This window comes from Tauraco erythrolophus, chromosome 6 (assembly GCF_009769465.1).
Source record: "Tauraco erythrolophus isolate bTauEry1 chromosome 6, bTauEry1.pri, whole genome shotgun sequence".
In the NCBI taxonomy this organism is placed as follows: Eukaryota; Metazoa; Chordata; class Aves; order Musophagiformes; family Musophagidae; genus Tauraco; species Tauraco erythrolophus.
The window spans coordinates 54,774,452-54,793,070 of record NC_141470.1 but is presented as its reverse complement, the minus strand read 5'-3'; the positions used below and the strand labels follow the sequence as shown (position 1 = coordinate 54,793,070).

General features: G+C 41.5%; 1 protein-coding gene across 6 annotated transcripts in view; it reads left to right on the top strand.

Annotated features, from left to right (window-relative positions):
• Positions 1-1,796: 1,796 nt before the first annotated feature.
• The window catches only part of RPS6KA5 (ribosomal protein S6 kinase A5), an 81,084-nt gene continuing 64,261 nt past the window's right edge, over positions 1,797-18,619 (top strand). For 5 of the 6 annotated variants that reach the window (XM_086613878.1, XM_086613876.1, XM_086613877.1 and 2 more), the window contains exons 1-2: positions 1,797-2,170; positions 14,165-14,236. In XM_086613878.1, coding sequence (XP_086470004.1) covers positions 2,098-2,170; positions 14,165-14,236 — 145 coding nt within the window. In that variant the 5' untranslated portion in view covers positions 1,797-2,097. Of the gene's footprint in view, positions 2,171-2,490; positions 2,566-14,164; positions 14,237-18,619 lie in introns of all 6 variants that reach the window. The other variant, XM_086613873.1, reaches the window with a different exon arrangement.

Here is an 18,619-nt window from a genome sequence, read left to right as displayed (position 1 = left end):
GCAGAAAACCAATCCCAAAAGCGCTCTAAAAATGAGGTTTGGTATTTAGACAATTCTATAGTAGAAAGGTCTTATCAACTTTGAATAGTTCAACTCAGTTTCTCTACGGGAAACTGTAGAAATGTGTGTATGTATATATGTACATGCATTTTATGTATATATGCACACAAACACATACACACAAAAATATATAATACTGGTATGAGAATGAAGGATTAACAGAAGACATTTTATTCCATTAGTGTTTGATGTACCAGAATCAGACCCTATGTGTGAACACAGCTGTTGTATGTGATATGGCACTGCAAATTAGCATCCTGTTACACAGTGTCAAAGGGCAGGAAGCAAAAACTTTCAGAAGGAACATTCTTACTGCAAATAAGAAACGGAGAGAAAAGTGATTGGTGTGATCCGTCTCAAGGAAACGTGGACTGCTTTAGACGTATCAGATAGCCTCCAAAACATAACAGACTGACAGGCTGAAGTGAGATGATGAGGTCTAACACGATTCAAACCACATTTTCCTTAAAAACGAATCAACACCTGCTGTCAGAACAGCGTGTCCCACGCAGCTAACAGGACTCAAGCCGTGCGGTGTGAACCGGGAACCTCGGTGACCCGGGTACCTTCCCCCACAGCACACCGAGGCGGCAGCCCTCTCCGCCCTACGGCCGGGCCGCGGACGCCGCCTGCTCCCCCGACCTGGGCCGTCGGGCGCCCCGGCTGAGGGCGAAGGCCGCGCCAGGCGCGACCCGAGGCGCCTCTTCGCGCAGCCCCCGCAGCGCAGCGCAGCGCAGCCCGGCGCCCGCGCCCGCCCGCCGCCCGGGGGCCCCGCCACCCGCGCCCCCGTTTTGTGGGGCCCTGGGGCCTGCGTGGCCCGCGCGCGTACGGCACGGCCGCGGCGCGGTCCCCGGCGCTGAGCGCGGGCCTGAAGACGGACGTACCGAGGCGCCGCACCGACGGCGGCAGCGCTCCAGCTTCCCCAGCCCAAGGAGGCAGCCGCGCCCTGCTCTGCCGTGCCGCTGCTGCGGGCCCGCACACACCGCCTGCGCCGTGCCGGGAGGCGGCGGTTCAACGGGCCATCGGGGCCCTGCGGGAAACCGCCCCCCGGCCGTCCCTCACTCCTCCCTGCCCCGTGGCGTCCCTAGGCGAGGGGGATACCCGTCTCCCTCATCCCGCTGCTACCTCCCCCGCGCCGGGCTGGAGCTCTGCTCGGTTCCCCCCCTGCCGCCACTGCGAGTGGGGAAGGCCACGGCTGCTCCCCCCCGCCCCCCAAGTACGATGGAACCGGCCCATAACGCGCGGGAGGGGTGCCACCCGCCGCTCTCTCGGGTGATTGCCAGCCCCGTTGGTCAATCAGCACCTTCCCCTTTCTCTAGGCAACCCAGCGCCCGCCCTCAAGCGGAGGGGAGCGGGAGAGGAGGGCGGGAATGTTTACAAACAAGATTAGGGAGCAGAGGGATTGGGGGAAAGCTGAGGGGGCGGAGCCAGCGATTGGCGCAGCCGCTGGCCCAATGAGGGAGCGCGCCTCGCGGCGGAAGGGCGGGGGGAGGGATGTAGGACGTTCTCTGCCCAACAGCTGCTTGGTGCTCGCGGGCGCGCGCGCCCAATGAGCGCTCAGCGGGGGGAGGGAGGGGGCGCGAGCGCCTGAGTAGGAGCCGCTTCTTACAGCGCCCCCTCCTCGCGCCTCGCTCAGCCTGTGCTGGCTGGGCCGCGCTCGGCTCGGCTCGGCTCGGCTGGGCTCGGCTCGGCTCCGCTCCGCTCCCTGCTGTTGGCGGGGAGGGCGGCCGGAGCAAGGGGGAGGGGAGCCGCAAAGACATGGGCCGGCTCTGAGGGCCGAACGTGCGTGTGCTTCCTTGTATCTTAATAACTGTTTGTTGTTGGGTGGTGTGGGTTTGGTTGTTGTTTTTTTTTTCCGTTTTCCCCAAGGCGGAGGGGAGAACAGCCGCCCTCCGCCCCCAGCGCGCCTGCATGGCTCCTCTACCCCGGAGCGCCCCTGGAAAATAAAATCCGCCTCAGGCCAGGTGACGTCCCCCCGCCTCCGCGCACACACATACGGGGAGCGGCAGAAGCGGGGGAGCGCCCGCCTGTGAGAACATGGAGGGACCCTCGGGCCCGGCGGAGGAAGGGGAGCTGCCGCTCCTCACCGTCAAGCACGAGCTGAGGAACGGTGAGCGGGGTGGGCCTGAGGGGCCGGGGAAGATTATGGCGGGGGGCGGGGGGGGGGGATGTCGACCGGGGGCAGGGGGCGCCGAGAGGAGCGTTCTTGCCTGAGGGCAGGGCGGCGGGAAGCGCGGGGGGGGGGGCGGACGGGGCCCGAGCTGCGGGACGTGGGGAAGAAGTGTTGAGGGAGGAGGTTCGAGAGTTGATCGGGACCAGGAGGGAAATCTCCGTGAGGAAAACGGAGAGGATGAGCTGAAAGACATGGGCAGCAGCGTGTGAGATGGGGGCGGGGGGTCCCTTCTTTTTTTTCTGAAAAAAGTATTTCAGTCGGACTTCTGCTGCGTATTTGGCTCCCGTGTCCCACTTCCTCAGTGGTATTTGACGCTTTTGAAGGAGATAAGAGTTAACTGTTTTTTGGGTTTTTTTAAATTGTGTGTTTGACTTTTACGGCTATGTCAGTACTGGAGGGGGCTGTTCGTTACTGTCCTAGATGTTGTTTTATGTGACAGCTTTTCTCTGACCTCGGTGAAATGCCAGAATTGTAGGGAGGGGAATGTGCTAACATGTAACCGCAGAGTAATCTGGCTTTTCACTCTACGAATCTTCTTGTAGGTCAGTGGTTACTTGAAGACCCTCTGGAGAAGTAGTTCAGCACATGAAATATAGATGACCTTTCAAGATACAACAGAAATGCTCTGTTGTACATTGTTATGTTCGGGAAGGTCTTTATATATTTCTAAGAGGGATTCTGTGCTTCTCAGAAGTTTCTAGGCAACTTGAACACTGCGGTACATCTAGATATTACTGTTAATTTAGAAGTCCTTGTAAAACATAATCAGGATGTATATTCTCTGTATTTATTAACGGTGGAGGTGCTGTTAACCCATGGCCTTCATTCCTTTTCTCTCACCTTTTTGCTTCATGATGAAGTGAAAGTGAGTACATGATGCTATTAATCACAAAAGTTTGAAAGAACTGCCCCCCAGCTTAATGTAGTTGACGTTCTCTGATGGGCAGATGCGGAAGGCATGTGGTGGTGCTGGATCTCTCTTACCCCTCGAGTCTAGGGGCTCAGTGGAGGTGCCCCAGCGGAACGTAGCTATCACTGCAGCTGAAAAAAAACCCGCTCTCTTCCTGATAGCTTCGCAGAAACCAAAGGGACTGTAGTTTCCTTCTTTCAAGAAGCAGCAAAAGAGCTCGTGGAAAGCCTAGTTGTCTCGCTGAGTGTTGCTAGATTTGAGTGTGCAGGAGAGAAAGGGATAAGGGGAAAGGAAGTGGAACCCATTTATTCTATATATTTACCTAGCTATGTCTAGATTTGTTTTATAAAAGTTGAGACAGCACGTATCCCTGTGGGATAGTTATTTAAGTACAGTTTGAGGAATGAACATATTCATATAAACTAGATGAAGAGCTGTCTAATATAGCATAATAAGCAATTTTCATTTTGATGCTGATCTTAAAGCTTTATAGATTCACTTGTTTTTAATTTAAAAATTTTCAAGCTTCTGAAATTCAGCTTAATAGGAATCAGTTGCTTCTCCCCACCTCATTCTCTTCTCCTTATTAAGTATTTCAAAAACTGCTTTCTGAAAAATGCTTTCTAGCAATGGCTTGTCTTATTTCTGGAGCATTAGGGTGGAGGAGGGAGCTGCTCTGTCATGTACTCCTGGGAGACTCCTACTCCTGAAGGTGACAATAGTGTCATCACTATGCAAGACGTATCAAGATACTGTTTCAGAACTTGTCTCTACATAATGCACAGAGATATGATAATTTGAGGAGAAAAATTGCAATCAGCTTCTGTTAATACAGAAATATATTAATAATCTATAGGATACTTCAGCTGTTTTTCTTAGTTTTTTGTACTGGGTCTAGCTGCGTGGGTGCCCAGCTGCTGGCTAGGGTCAACCTACCAGTTTTAAAGTGTACAGTATGTTTATTTGCTTTTGCTTCATTTTGGGAAAGAGGGTGAGGGGACGCACAACAACTAGAATTGGAGCCAGAAGATCTTTGTTGTTTGTAAATACTGAGGTTGTATACCATGAATATCCTTTCAATGTGTAATTTGTTTAGATTCTAGTGTTCCCTTCCTTTTTGTTCTTCCTTTGATGTTGCTAACTCTGTGACTATTGAATGATTTAGAATTACATTTCGAAAGTAGCTGTCAGTTGGCAGATGAAAAAGAGGTCAGTCTCCCCAGTGCTTTGAGAGAATATACTGTTGTGGTAGAAATAGTGGCTTCTTTGAGAAGGGGATGTCTTGTATTGTGGAAGTCGTCGCTTGAACCTCTTGATAAAAAACTCAAAGTACAAAGAATTGTGTATTCAGATCAACTAAACGCAAGTGATCCTGCAGTTATATTTGGCATTTGCAATTACTTGGGTCTTGGAATTGCTCTAAAAATATTAAGCGAATTAGAGATGGGCATCGATTACTGTCAAGTGAGTAAGTGAACATACTATAAAACTTGAATTTAAGATGAAATGAGTATCTTCATTCTTGAAATAGATGATTGCGATTACCTTCAAGCAAGTATTGCAGCATATGAAAACGCACAGTTAGAGCACATGCGGTGCTATTTCTACACAGCTCCCAGTTGATTGTTAACCCTGTCATACCATGGTTCGACTTCTCAACTTTGACTTTGAAATTTCAGTGCTGACTTTGATATGTAGGGTCAAGCTTAGTTTCAGCTCTATATCCTGTATTCTTAGGGCCCTGCAACTCCTCTGCTGCGTGACCAAAAAGCAATTGCTGAAAAAAACATCACTTCATAGGCATGTAGATTGGGCCCGTGATAGGGGAGGAGCTGTGATGCGTAACACTTGAGTGCCTCTATAAGATGCCATGTGATTTGCTCTATTATAAATACTGGGCACCGCTCTGTGTGTATATATTTTATTTTAATGATGCAAAGAATCAGAATGACCCTCTACTGCTGGGGAAGCTGTAAGCATGCACGTGCTTCAGTGATAGTTCCTTCAGTTGGTTATTTTGCGGATTAGGTGCAGCAGTGACTTTCAAGACACATTTCAGTTAATAATATTTTTCTCCAGTGAAGTTTTAGCAACTTTTTTTTGCCTCCCCCCCCGTCACACAAACCATTTTTTTCTCGATAGAAGCCTCACAATTCAGTCACTTTAGAATTGTCACCATCTTTATTTTCTCACTTTGGGAAGGAAATGAGTTTTTGGGGAAAGTGGAATCACCTTCTCTTTTCAGGAAGTAGAAGGGAAAAATATGCCAAAGATCAAATGGTAGGAATTGGTGACTGTCTCTTATTCTCACTGAAGCTCTCCAGTGGAAATAATAAGAAAATAAAATTTTCTGCAGCATCTGTATCTAGAATCTTGTAAAAGAAAACATTTTATTTTTGAAGGCTAATCTCAGAGTTAGTACAACTTCAAGTCTTTTTGGAGACCTAAAAAGTTACATATTATTTACAGTAGAAAAAGAATATCGTTGCCTCTTCACATTTTCTGTTTCCTGGTGATGCCATGGAACTGAACAATGGCAAATTTAAAACCTATTAGAGAAACATTTTGGTGTGATAGGGAAGGATACAGGCAGAGAGGGAAGGACTTGTGATGTAGGAAGGTAAGAAGGAAATAGAGCTGTTAACAGTGATATTTCCTCCCGCTACTTCCTGTTGACTTCTGTTATAGCTCTTGTTTTTTGAAAAAAGAATAAAATAAGAATCAAAGGATCTTGAACCTTCAATGTATGTGACTAGGCAGGAGGTTGACCATCTTGCAGTATGCATGTGCACTCCCTGCTTTGCCCAGTGAGAGGCAGAGATTGGCAAAACTGGGATCTTGAAGGGAACTTGTGAGACATTCCATGAATGTTTGGGTGATAGGCTGTATGTAGGTTTTTTCTTTTGCTGTAAGATGTTCTTTTCCTCTTGGCAAGTCTGTTTTGAGGAGGATACTGGAGTCATTTTAATGCTATCACAAACTTTGGGCTAAAGAACTTGCTTTAGTTTGCAGTGTGTCTGACTGTAACACGTGGCACGTGAAAAAGCATGTGTAGCCCGTAAGTCGACGTAGCAATGGGCTACAGGGGTCCAGAGGCAGAAGAATTTGAAACTTCCACTTGAGTCGAATAGTCTAACTTACAATTCAGTACGAAACTATGAACGACTTCAGACAATAAATGTACTATTTCAAAGTTTTAATAGTGCAAATTCTTAGTTACTCCTTCTTGAATGAAAACTTAAAGTAGAATAGATTTATTTGTAAACTGTAAGGCTCACGTTATGTCGTAAGGCATGGTGAAAATTCCTGTGGCTAAAAAACATGATGAATCTTGCATTAAATAGAGTATTCAGCCTTCGCTATGGAGCTACACCTGGCACCTCTACAGTATTCTATGGTGTTTTTTTTTATTTTTAAAAGGAAACGTTCTTATGAAAGTTCAAGGATACTTTTAAAATTATATCTTCTGTAAGACACAGATTATTTTTTTAAATTTGACTCTATGTAGTAACTCTATTGTTTAGAGATCAAGAGATATTAATAGTTGAGTATTTAAAAGCTTCAGTTTGCTTTTACTTCTACTTTTCTCTTTTGAGCACTAAAATACATGTGTTCTCATATTGCTGTGGGAAGTATAAGGAGTGTTTCAAGAGTGTAAGTTTATGAGTCATCCTTAATATATCTTAAATCTCTGGATTTTACTTTTTACAGAATCAATGATTTCTAAAAATATTTTGTAGTCTAGGAATTTATTGTTATTTGTCTTCTGGTAACTTTGATTATGATAAGCTTTGATTATGAAGGAAGAGAATGACTATTGATTCTGCCCCCCTACCTGGGCTTTGGAATCTAACAAACGTGACTAAAATGATCTATAAAAGGATCTGGTACCACTGCTTGTTTTGTTTTCATTGCTTCAGTGATATTCTGAAAAACGTCTAATATAAATTAGGAGTAGTAGTTGCAGTCTTCATTGTCAGCCTGTTGTTTAACTTTGTTCCAGTGTGTTATAAATGCGATAGTTTAAAAGCTCGTGCTAGATTCCACAAAAAAGTTGGGAGACTTATATGCCACTTTAATGCACTTTAGGATTTAATTCAGGAGGCAATTAAAAGGCTTACCAGAGTTGCTTAAACTTATGAGAGAGCCTGAGTATCTGAGGGTGTGATTTGCATCTATATTGTTTGTGTAAATATTTCTGTTGGATCCTCTTCATTGCTTGGCATCATTCGATATCTTATGGTAAATATTCTTTCTTTCATTCTCTCTCTTTTTTTATTTTTAGCCTTTATACAATCCTAATGATGAGGTGCAAGCTCTACTAAGATTTCTTTGCTTCTGACTCATTCTGTAGATAGGCAGATGACCTGGTTTATGAAGGATTCACATTACACACAGTCACTTTATTTGTTTCTGTGTTTTGTTTTGGGATCTATTGTGACTGTTTCCTCTTCCCGTGTTTTGTTGATGTCTGTAGATATTTTATGCTAGCTTGGACAGATGGTTATAAAAGCTTTACCTGAGAGAGAATAATTGTGAAGATAATTAAGTTTCCTGGTTAATGTCTGCATAAACTAATACGTAAATACCTTCCATTAACATTTAAGTTGTCGGTTGCTCTTCTGTTGATAAATTAAACTACATTCTGTTGCTTTTAACACTGTGTCCAAGGTTCTTGTGATTGAATAAATTGATTTGGTTTTCTTAAAGTGTTGTACTGATTTCTGATGATAGAGAAGACCAAAGTTGATTCATATTTTGTACTTAGGTTTATTTTCTTTTTTGTAAAGATATGCACAATCTTTAGATATCAGTTATTTTGTTCTGACTGTTTCAACTCTGTTCTGCATTAGACTATTTGTAGCAACATTATTCATTAGCGTCTTGCCTAACTATGTTTCGATTTGTTTTTTGTTTTGTTATTATGCGATGTATATTATTACCGCACGTTAAGCTAACCATGAAGGTGCTTCTAGGTTGAATCTTGGTGACCTCATAGTGATTCATCTCATCGTAACGACATGGCAAAATCACCTCTGTAAGAGCAAAAGGGCAACTGCTGATGAATGCAAATGGATCTTAACATGGAGCGTTCTCCAGTTCAGACCATTGTGAGTCTGGATTGTTAATCTCAGATCTCTGCACTTTTATCTTTATTTCAGCTTCTGATGTGCAAATGATAACTTTGGGATAACCTTCTGCAGCTTCACTCTGTTTTCGTAATGGTAATGATAGTTTCCTGTCATGTTCCCCACAGCACTTCATGCTTCTGAATTTCCACATACTGTATTTTCTGTTTAGCTAGTACTTCAGAGATCTTCATCATCTTTGGCTGTGTAAAGTTTTGGCTTCCAGACCTTCTAGAATGGGATCAGTAGCTTTTTGAGATAGTGAATTTTTTTCTCAGTTAAGATGATCTTCTGCTTAAGCATACGATATTATAGAGAACGAACAGTTGGCACCTCAGTTATCTGAGTTGTGATCCTAGAGTTCAGAGTAATATGAATTGGATTTTCTCTTCTTTGATGTGAGTTCAGAACTGTATGCATGTTTTATTTTTGCTCTAAATTTTTCCTTTTTGGCCTAAGCAAAATGCAGGTAGTCCTTGAGATGGTATGCTTTTTAAAATTCCATTTAAGTTGGTAAGATAGTTCCCCATCCTGATTAAATGGTAGTCTTATTCAGTGACCTGACAATTACTACTTAGTGATGGTCTGTCAGACTTCAAGGACTGTGGAATATTTTTCACTTCCCTTCACAAATAGTTCTCAGTTGCGGTAACCAGTTACAATCAAACTATAATTTTACATATAGCAGAAAAACTATATAACATCCTAGATGCATTTTTTCAGTGCCTAACAAAGTAATAGTTGTGCAATTTCTGTTATGTGGTGGTTTTGTGTTTGTGGGGTTTTTTTTGTCTGTTGTTTTTTTTTTTCGCCCCGGAAAGGAATGTGCTAGTTTTGCTTCATTTCAAGGCAAAACACCCACTCTTCACTCTGAGTAAGGGATAATCTCAGGTTTGTGTTCATATAACTTTGAAAACAGCATCTGTTCTTTGTTGCTGTGACTTAAAAAAGCAGATCTGCTAGGTGAGTTGGGATGGGCTGTTGTCTGAAGTAACAGGTTAGAATCAAGTTGATCTTGGTACCAGGCATTGGACACCTAATAGGACACAAGACATTCTGTAATATTTTAAACTGTTTTCCTTCTTACTTTCTCTATTCTGCTTTGAATTGTCGGAGGTTCATTGTTCTGCTCAGTGAAACAGCAGAGCTGCGCTCTCACCTTACAGAGAACAGCAGAGACAAGTCACAGCTTTCAGACAGAGCTTGTCTTTGAAGGTTGCTTGTTCTAGTTCAGTAGAGGAAGCTCTAGTTTCGTTTGTCGTCTTCAAAAGTGGCATGCAATGGAGGACATAGCATGAATTAACTTGAAAACAACCACTGTTGAAATAGTATTTCTTAAGACTATAAAAGTACAGTTAAAAGCAAATAGAGTCATTACACAGTACCAGCTTGCACAGTTCTTAGTTCACACTTGGCCGTCTCAAAGTTCAGGTATAGTGCAGGTGACAGTCATGTCTCTCATGTCATCTGGAGGTCCTCCATCAGGGAGTTCTGGTTCCCGGAGTTAAACAAGCTGTCCTACTTTCAGGGGATCAAGAATGACAATACTGATCTCCATGCACTGGTGTCCCTGCACGTGGGGATTTGTCTTCACAGTGGGAATATTTCTAGACGTTTGCTTTCCTTTTGCCTTTGGAGGTGATAATTGTGACCAATACTGTTAGACCAGTACCATTTCCACTTTGTTATTATGGTTACTGTGATGTCTTGGCCTTTCCTTTTAGTCTTTGTTTCTGGGTTTTCTGTTTTATCTTGATGTTGCTCTTAGCTGCACACTTTCCTTCTTACCATGTTGGTCCAATGCAGATTACTGTGGACTACAGTAGAAAATCAGTAAAGGGAAGCTTTTCCTATTTGTACACCTATCCAGTTAGCTTGTCTCCTAGAAGGTGTCGTGAGCTTACTGCTTTTTTTCCATGATGTACCACCATCCGTTATACTGATGTGTCACATGTGGCTTCAGATCATTTGTGAAGAAACTCTTGTCCTATTGACTTGGGCAGTTCTTACTTCCTGTCCAAGCTTAGCTCCCTTCCTTGGTACTCTTCAGCTGATATGTCAACAGACTTGAAGAAAAACGGCGTGGAGAAGTAAATCTTCTGTTTCCAGAACTGCTTCCCTTGCGCTCAGTTCTTAAATTATGAGCTTTCCCAAAGCCACTGTTTCTGAATGACGTCTTTGCATACGCTGAAGTGTTATGATGCTATTTGCAAGAAATACTGCTAGCTAGATGCTAGAGTGTACATCCTGTTGCACTCTTGACAGATATGTTGTGTTCATGCAGGTTGCAAAGGCAGTTGTTGAGTCGGGTTCTCGTAGCAATCCTAGCATGGGGATGCCTGCAAGGTGAGAGCAGCTTTTCACTGTTCTGTCAGTGGTAGTAGTAGTGGCTTTCTTGTTGCAATCCTTCAAAGCTTCTCAAACTTGAAACAGTTGTCTTGTATTTGCGGAAAGCGTTCCTTGCGAAAGGTCCTCCAGCAGTGGTCAGTTGGGGTCCTGGGAGTGACTGGTGAATAGAATAACAGATCTTTGGGGATTTATGCTTCTGAAAGGAAGTTGAAGGAAATGCCAGTATGACGACTTTCGTTCTGGAGAAGCTGGACCTCATCTCAGCTAGAATGTCAAAAAGTGCTGCACCCCGGTTTCAGCAGATGAAGACAAAGAACTGCTCTAGCAGTGTCGTTAGAAAGTATGTATGTGGCACAGACACAAGCTCTTCAGCTTGCTTTTCTAGGAGTATGACTTCAGAGATGGACTGAGTGCAGCAAGTGAGGCTGTTGGAGCAAGCCATTCCTAGCTGTGGCAACACTGGGAGAAGTGGGAATTGTTAATCTTTTATTGTAGCTTTGAAGATGTGTTGTTTTTTTTTTTATTCAGGATAATTCTACTTCTTGCTTTATAAGGGGTAATTCTGAGAGAGTTTTTAAGTATCACGTGTCCTATCATACCTCTATGTGTTATGCAGCACCTTTTAGGTATCTGATCTTGTGGGATGGCTTTTTTCGTTAGTATAATGCAAAAAGAATGAGATGAGACTGAGATCATATGCTTATTTGTGATGTAGTTTTTGCCTTTTACTATGAAAATAATATTACAATAACCTTGAAGACATCTTTTTTTTTTTTTTGTTTAGGATAAGGCAATTAAACTTCCTAAATGGAAGTAAAATGGCCTTAAGTGGATAGTACAAAAATTACAGTTAAAAATTACATTGAAACAAGTGCATAATAATTCAAACTAAGTATCAGTCAGCTTTTTACTGTGTGGCCTCTTGAAAGTGGGAAAGGTTTTACTAATGTTACTGACTGTAGAATAAAGGTTAAATTGAGTTTATGATACAGTTTAGAATAATGGATTGAGTTTAGGACTTAATCTCTTTTTAGAACTACAACCAGCACTACAAGTCTTCAGCACATTACTGGAGATGCAGTGTGTTTCACTTTCTCAATCTTCCTATTCTGTGTTCCATTCTCTCAGTCTTCCTAGCAGGAGTCATCCCTCCTGGCAGAATTAAATGACTGTTTATTTTCTAGAAGGATGTTTAATTGAAAAGCCTTTTGCTGACAGCTCTTAAAGGATGTGAGATGGTAAAACCTTTCTGGAGTACTCCATAATGGAAGATCCAAATCAGTGGATTTCTTACTGAAAATTTGTTTACACTCTTGAGTTCAGCACACACTTATCTAGTATCCAGAGAAGTTCTCTTAAATTATATCCACTGCTTCATTAAAACTGTGGATGCTGGGTCTCTTTAGGATTGTTCCTGATTCCTGCTATCCTTGGCAGGAAAGACACTGTTTTGGAAGTGCCTACATTGAATACCGTTCTCAGTACTTGTTAAGAAGAGTAATATGTAGTATTAAGTTGCTCCAAGACAGACTGCTTTCTGACTGTGACATGACGTACTGTAATTATATGGACACTAACTCAGGCTGGATTTGCCTTACCTGCTGTTACTCCGCTGACTTCAGCGATGACTGTGATGTGGCGGTAGCAACAGTGTTTGTTCTGTTTGCAGTGAAAATAGTATGGCAAGCTTCAGTTCTACTTGTGGTGTGTATTGCCTCATTGATTTGTTAATGATTCTGGTTCTGTCTTGCCTAGCACATGTTATTAAAATGGAACTGATCACAAAAGTAATAGTTCTCGAATAATAATTTCACAGTGCTGTGCGTTTTTGAGGTTTTTTATGTGTAGTATTAGGATAGCTTGTAGATTCCCTCAGATTTGCAAAAAAAAATGGTCATGTGTGCTGCTGTTTGTACAAGAAAAAATCCTGAAACTTCTCCTAGGCTTTCTTATCTCCCAGTAATTTCAAGTTATCTCTCTGCACTTATTCCAAGCTTGATTAATCTCTCGTAAAGATGAATGATAAGAATTGAAAATAGTATTTAGATGAGATTTCATCAATGCCTTGCATGAGGGCACTAATGTTACCCTATCCCAACTAGATGGATTTTGTGCATGTTTACAGATTCCTAGGATTGTTGGAATAAGTCGCGAATATGCTTTTTTGTTTGTCCTTCTGAAGCTTGACATTTTCTGTTTGTTTTGAGTTGTTGAGTTACTGTAGTTCTGCGAATGGTGATTAACTATACATTTTGATAATTCAGAAAATGCACTGTCTTGATAAAGTTTCTTAGAAAAATCAAACCAAATGGTAATTTCTGTTGAATGAAGCAAGTTGATTTCAGCATTTCCTATGAAAAGAGTTTTCCTCTTTGGTTAAGAGATCTTTGTACTTGGAGTCTGTGGTGCTGCTACTGAAAGCTTCTTGCACAGCTTTCCTAGGCGCCCCCCCCCCCCCCCCCCCCCCCCCCCCCCCCCTTTTTTTTTTTTTACTAGCCTTTAGACATACAGTTTGACTTGAAGTTGCTCTTTGGGAAACATTCTTTTAGCAGCCATGCCAGCGTATGCAGCTTCTGCTGCTTGATGCTGCATCCTTAATTGTGCTAGTAAAACTGCTTATGCAGCAGCTTGTTAAATTGGATCAGGAAACTGAACTTGGTTAAGAATAATCAAACCTAGTTAGTTTTTGCCTTGCTGCTTTTAACTTGGATCATTTCAATGAGCAACTTTGGTGCATGGCTTGCGGTCATATTGATGCAAATGGATGGATAATTTATGATAGGAATGAAAGATGGAAAAAATGGAAGTGCTTAAGGCTTTCTTTTAGCAGCTTATAAATGAAAAAAACAACAAACCAACCCACCACAATTCATTTTTTAAATAAGACTTCTCATTTCCCTGCTTAGAAAAATGTCTGTTAGACAAAAAAATACTCAGTGGTATAGATTTGTATGAACATAGAATCTCCTCCTCCTGAACTCCCCAACAAATGAAACAACTTTGTAGCAGCTTTGATTTTTATAGACTACTTGATTATGTAGACTCAAGGTCTTTCCAACTTGATAGTAGTGGAGAGTCTTTATCAGTTTAGTAATCCTATGTTAAGTACATGAATAGTTACCGGAGCTCTGTTTATGTCATCTCAAGCACCATATAATCCAAGAATGTGAAAGCATTCAGGGTGTTTGGACTAAGGGATGACCTGATTGCTGCCTCTAACTGTGATTAGAGATTACAGACAAGGTGGAACTAGACTCTTTTCAGAGGTGTCCAGTGATAGGATGAAAGATGGTGTGTGCAAGCTAGATGGGTTTCAGTTATTATTCCGTGATTTTTATACCTCTGGGAACACTGATTGCAACAAGAAAATTGCTCTCCCTTGCTTTTCAGGTTAAAAGAATACAGTGTGCAACTGGTATGTCCTTTTAGTGCTGCTTATTTCATTCATCTGCTAACTTGTTTTTACTGAAACTGTAGTAATATGTCAGAATGATGTTTTAGTGTACTACGTATCTGACATGAATTTTTTTTTTTTCCTTTCAGCAAATTTGACAGGCCATGCAGAGAAAGTTGGCATTGAAAACTTTGAACTCCTGAAAGTTCTTGGAACAGGAGGTAAGATGTACTCTTTTTCTAAGTTGAATGTTGGAAGCATTACTCTTAAGTATAGTTTTATTTACTAGCTGAGGTTTTGGTAATTGGAACACTCTTTAGGAAGTTATATCACTTTTGTATTGCATAACATAACTTTCTTCACTTTTTTCCTCACAAATTTTGTGCAAAATTGGAGGTCACACGTTCTAGGTTATAGGGCTTTTGAAGATGAACTTTTTTAAAAAAATGGAAGATAAATGGCTTGATCTCTGACAATTTTCATATGGTTGGTGAAAATCTGATCTAAGTTGAGGCATGATTTTGATAATTTCATTACTTTTTCAGACTATGTTTTAATGAATTTTGGGAGGAAAAACCCAGTAATGTTAGTATATTATTGAATAGGATGCTCCACTCTTAATATAGTTTAGAATTGGCATTGACTCTCCTAGTCTTTTTCTGTTCTATTCCAATCCCAGTAATTTTTAAGATGGAAAATGGTCTCTGTTGTATTGTGGATTTCAGCACAATGTTGGAGATTTGTAGGATTGCTGACTGTAACTTTGGTTCTCCTTTGTTAAAGGACACACACAGAGACCTGTAGACAAAACGAAAGTAATGGCTGTTATTCTTCTTAGTGTGTTTATGCATTTTTTTGTCAGTGTTAACATCAGATGCAGTGTTGAGTAGATTGGGGTAATCATGAAGGTGGACTATCATCAAGGTCTGTGGAAGTTAAGTTAGTTATGATACTAAATTTTGGGTGTTACCAACCATTAATGGCTAGCAGTGAGGCTATAATTGCACAAGCTGCTACATCACTGAAAAGAGCGAAGGGTTATGATTTCCACGTTTAGCTGTCTTACAGATTCTTTCATAAATCCATTAAGCCCTTAAATCACCTGAGAGTGTATTTTTCTGTTTCTGAAGTAATTTTCTTTAAATTTAAATTCAACAGGCTTAACAATTCAACCCTTGCTGTTAAATTTCAGTAGTTAGTGGTAGAGGCAAGGAAGCTTTAATATTCATAGATATGTGTTGCATATTCATAGGTAGAAGCAGCTATGCTGTTCTGAAGTGGTCAGTATTGGTCTGTGTGGGGTTGACCAAAATGAAATTACTTAGTTATGCATTTATGTGAGTATGTCTTTCCCTCCTGCTGATGGAAACATTGGCTGGATTTTTAATTATACATGTGTATGTGTGTGTACAAGAAAACTAGTCCTATACTTGAGTTTTTTCCTTTTTTCCTAACCACTGCCATTACTCAGAGATCACCTTAAGAGTGCAACTATTGCATTTGGAATACAAAGTAAGTTTTGGTGATTTCATAAGTATCAGTCTTCAAGTTCAGACTCACAGTAGCCTGATCTCCTTCTACTGTGTTTAGGTAGTATCTCTGAAATACCCCTTTTGCTGCTGTTGAACTTCTGTCTGTCATTCGCAGATACCTTCCATGCCCTCTCTTCTTCATGAACAGATTAGCCAAATTTCTCCTGGCCTGGGATACTCTTAGTCATAGCAGGTAGTCTTTAGGCTCATAGTGCAAAGCTATCCTATTCAAACAGGTTAACAGTGTAATTTTTGAATGACCCCTTTCAGAGAAGTCTACTTCAATGGACTGACAATGGAACTGACAGTGTTTATATTCATGAAGAGAAAAAGCTGAGGAAGCACGTCTGTTTTCTTCCTGCTCTAGTAGTCATGTTGCTTCAGAAACATCTTCTGTCTTAGACTTCAGATAATTTCAAGAACTGACTAAAAGGTTCCTGCAAACATTAGGAATCCAAGGGCACTGTGGGTATCCTGGAATGACATTTGTAGGAAGAGTGGTGTATATATATATTTTTTTTTTGTCAGGGAAATGCTAGTTGCACTTTTAATATGTAATTTTAATCATAGCCTGAGGTTCTTGCTTCAGAAATCTTAAACCATCAGGACAGTTGAGAAGCTTTGTTCAGTCTTAAGTGTATCACCGCTAAGACAAGTGCACTAGGTGTATCAGAGGTTGTTGCTTGGCAATTATTGGAAAGCATGAAATGTGAGTGACCTGATCAGAATAAAGCTAATTCCTTTGGCTTTTGGGGAAGTGACCGTCTGTGAATGGTCAGTGTTTGCAATAACATGGAATTACTGAAAACAGGACTGGAATGGACTTGAAGAGATCCTCTGATTGCTTGGGCCAAGTCAAGTTTTATTTAGTTTTTAGGAAGTTCTAGAACTACCATGTCAATAACCAGAATTATTGTGCAAGCAATCTATTTTAAGTATGGAAAACCAACTTAAATGCTGTAGACCTTGCAGTATCTGCTGCATGTGAAAAATCTGGGGCTACATGTTGTTATTTAGCTATCTTACTGACTGTATGTTTTTTTTCTTGTGCAATGTACCTTGCTTTTTTCTCCACAACTTCAATAGCAGAGAGATTATTTTTCAAAAACTTCCAAAGACTCTAACCACCTGTTTGCATGCAGACTTTGCTACAAGATCTCAAGTGTGTTGTGTTAGGAGTTATGGGGTCCTGTTTAGGCCTGCAACTTCTTGTTCTCATACTTGAATTGAGGTTGGAGGAGCAAGTATGATTGCTCTGACTTCTCAGCAATTTGTACTAGAATATATGTTTATTTGGGGCAATGAGAAGAAGCATAAAGAAAACTGTCTATAATCACCACAACATGTCAGAAATATTTGGAATAGCAAGCTCTTATTGCAGACTTGTCTTAAATGATACTGCACATGAGTAAGGCCTCGTTTAGAATTTGTACTCTCCTGTACAGAGCTACTCATCTGCATTTCAGTTGTCATCCTTAGGCTTGCTCTCACAAAGAAAAGATGCCTTCCGTATTGGTACGAGTCTGAATTATCTTGTTCTGTAGGTTTTTATTCTAGTATAATAAGAAAGGAGGATGTTTTCTTCAATGTATGTATGGCTGGCAATCTAGTTATGGTGAAGCTAAATGCCGTGCCTCTAAACGGTATCTGCCTGTTGGCTAGATTGCAAACTGTAGGTGTTTGTTAGATGCATTTTACCTTTCAGCCAGAAAAAAAGAAAGATAACTTCATTATTTCAGAAATTTGAAATATTTCAAGTATTTTCAAGTGATATGTGTGTGTGGAGGGGTTTGTTTTGTTGTGTTTGTTTTTTTTTTCTTTTTAATTTTTCCCTTTGTTTTTAGTCAGGATCTGTGAGGGAGACAGGGTGACTCCTGGAACCTAGAGAACTCTTGAAATAGCTGTTGTATCTCCATTAGTGACTTGCCCCCAGATTATGAGCAGGATCATAAGAGAATCATAGAATGGTTAGGGTTGGAAGGGACCTTAAAGATCATCTAGTTCCAACCCCCCTGCCATGGGCAGGGACACCCTCCACTACACCAGGTTGCCCAAAGCCTCATCCAACCTGGCCTTGAACGCTTCCAGGGATGGGGCAGCCACAACTTCTCTGGGCAATCTGTTCCACTGCCTCACCACTCTGAGTAAAAAATTTCTTTCTTATATCTAACCTAAATCTGCCCTCTTTCAGTTTAAATCCATTGCCCCTTGTCCTATCACTACATGCCCTTGTAAAAAGTCCCTCTCCAGCTTTCCTACAGGAAAAGGCCCCCTTTAGGTACTGGAAAGCTGCTATAAGATCACCCTGGAGCCTTCTCTTCTCCAGGCTGAACAGCCCCAACTCTCTCAGCCTGTCTTCATAGCAGAGGTGCTCCAGCCCTGTGATCATCTTTGTGGCCCTCCTCTGGACTTGTTCCAGTAGCTCTATGTCCTTCTTGTGTTGGGGACTCCAGAGCTGAACACAGTATTCCAGGTGGGGTCTCACGAGAGCTGAGTAGAGGGGCAGAATCACTTCTCTCGACCTTCTGGCCATGCTCCTTTTGATACAGCCCAGGATACAGTTGGCTTTCTGGGCTGCCAGCACACATGTTAGGTTGTGTTTTTTTTTTGTTTTGGGGTATGGCTTTTTTTTTTTTTACAATTTTGAGAACTTTGTTCTTTTACACTAGTAAATTCTATGAAGTTGAAGTTGAGGCTGGGGATTGAGGCCACCTTAGACGAATTGATTCACAGAGGTAAAAGGCATACTACTGCTTTTTTTGGGAGCAATTTAAAAAAAACTGAGGAAGAGGGCATCTGATGTCTTCTATTTACATGTTACTGTGTATTTTTAGGCAAGAGCTATCTTTACTCTGGTAGTGAAAGCCTTATCCTGGTGTGAGCTTTTAGGTATTACTGATATTACTTTAATATAGCTACTGCTAAATAAAAGCTGTGATGCTGTTTTAAACTTCTTCGCATGCTGCATAACTCCACAGTGGTGTTTTCAAACTATCTGTTACTTCAGTGCTCTACAGTAGTGCAAGGCAGAAAATATTGAAACCTCACAGTCATATTAAGTGATGACTGTAG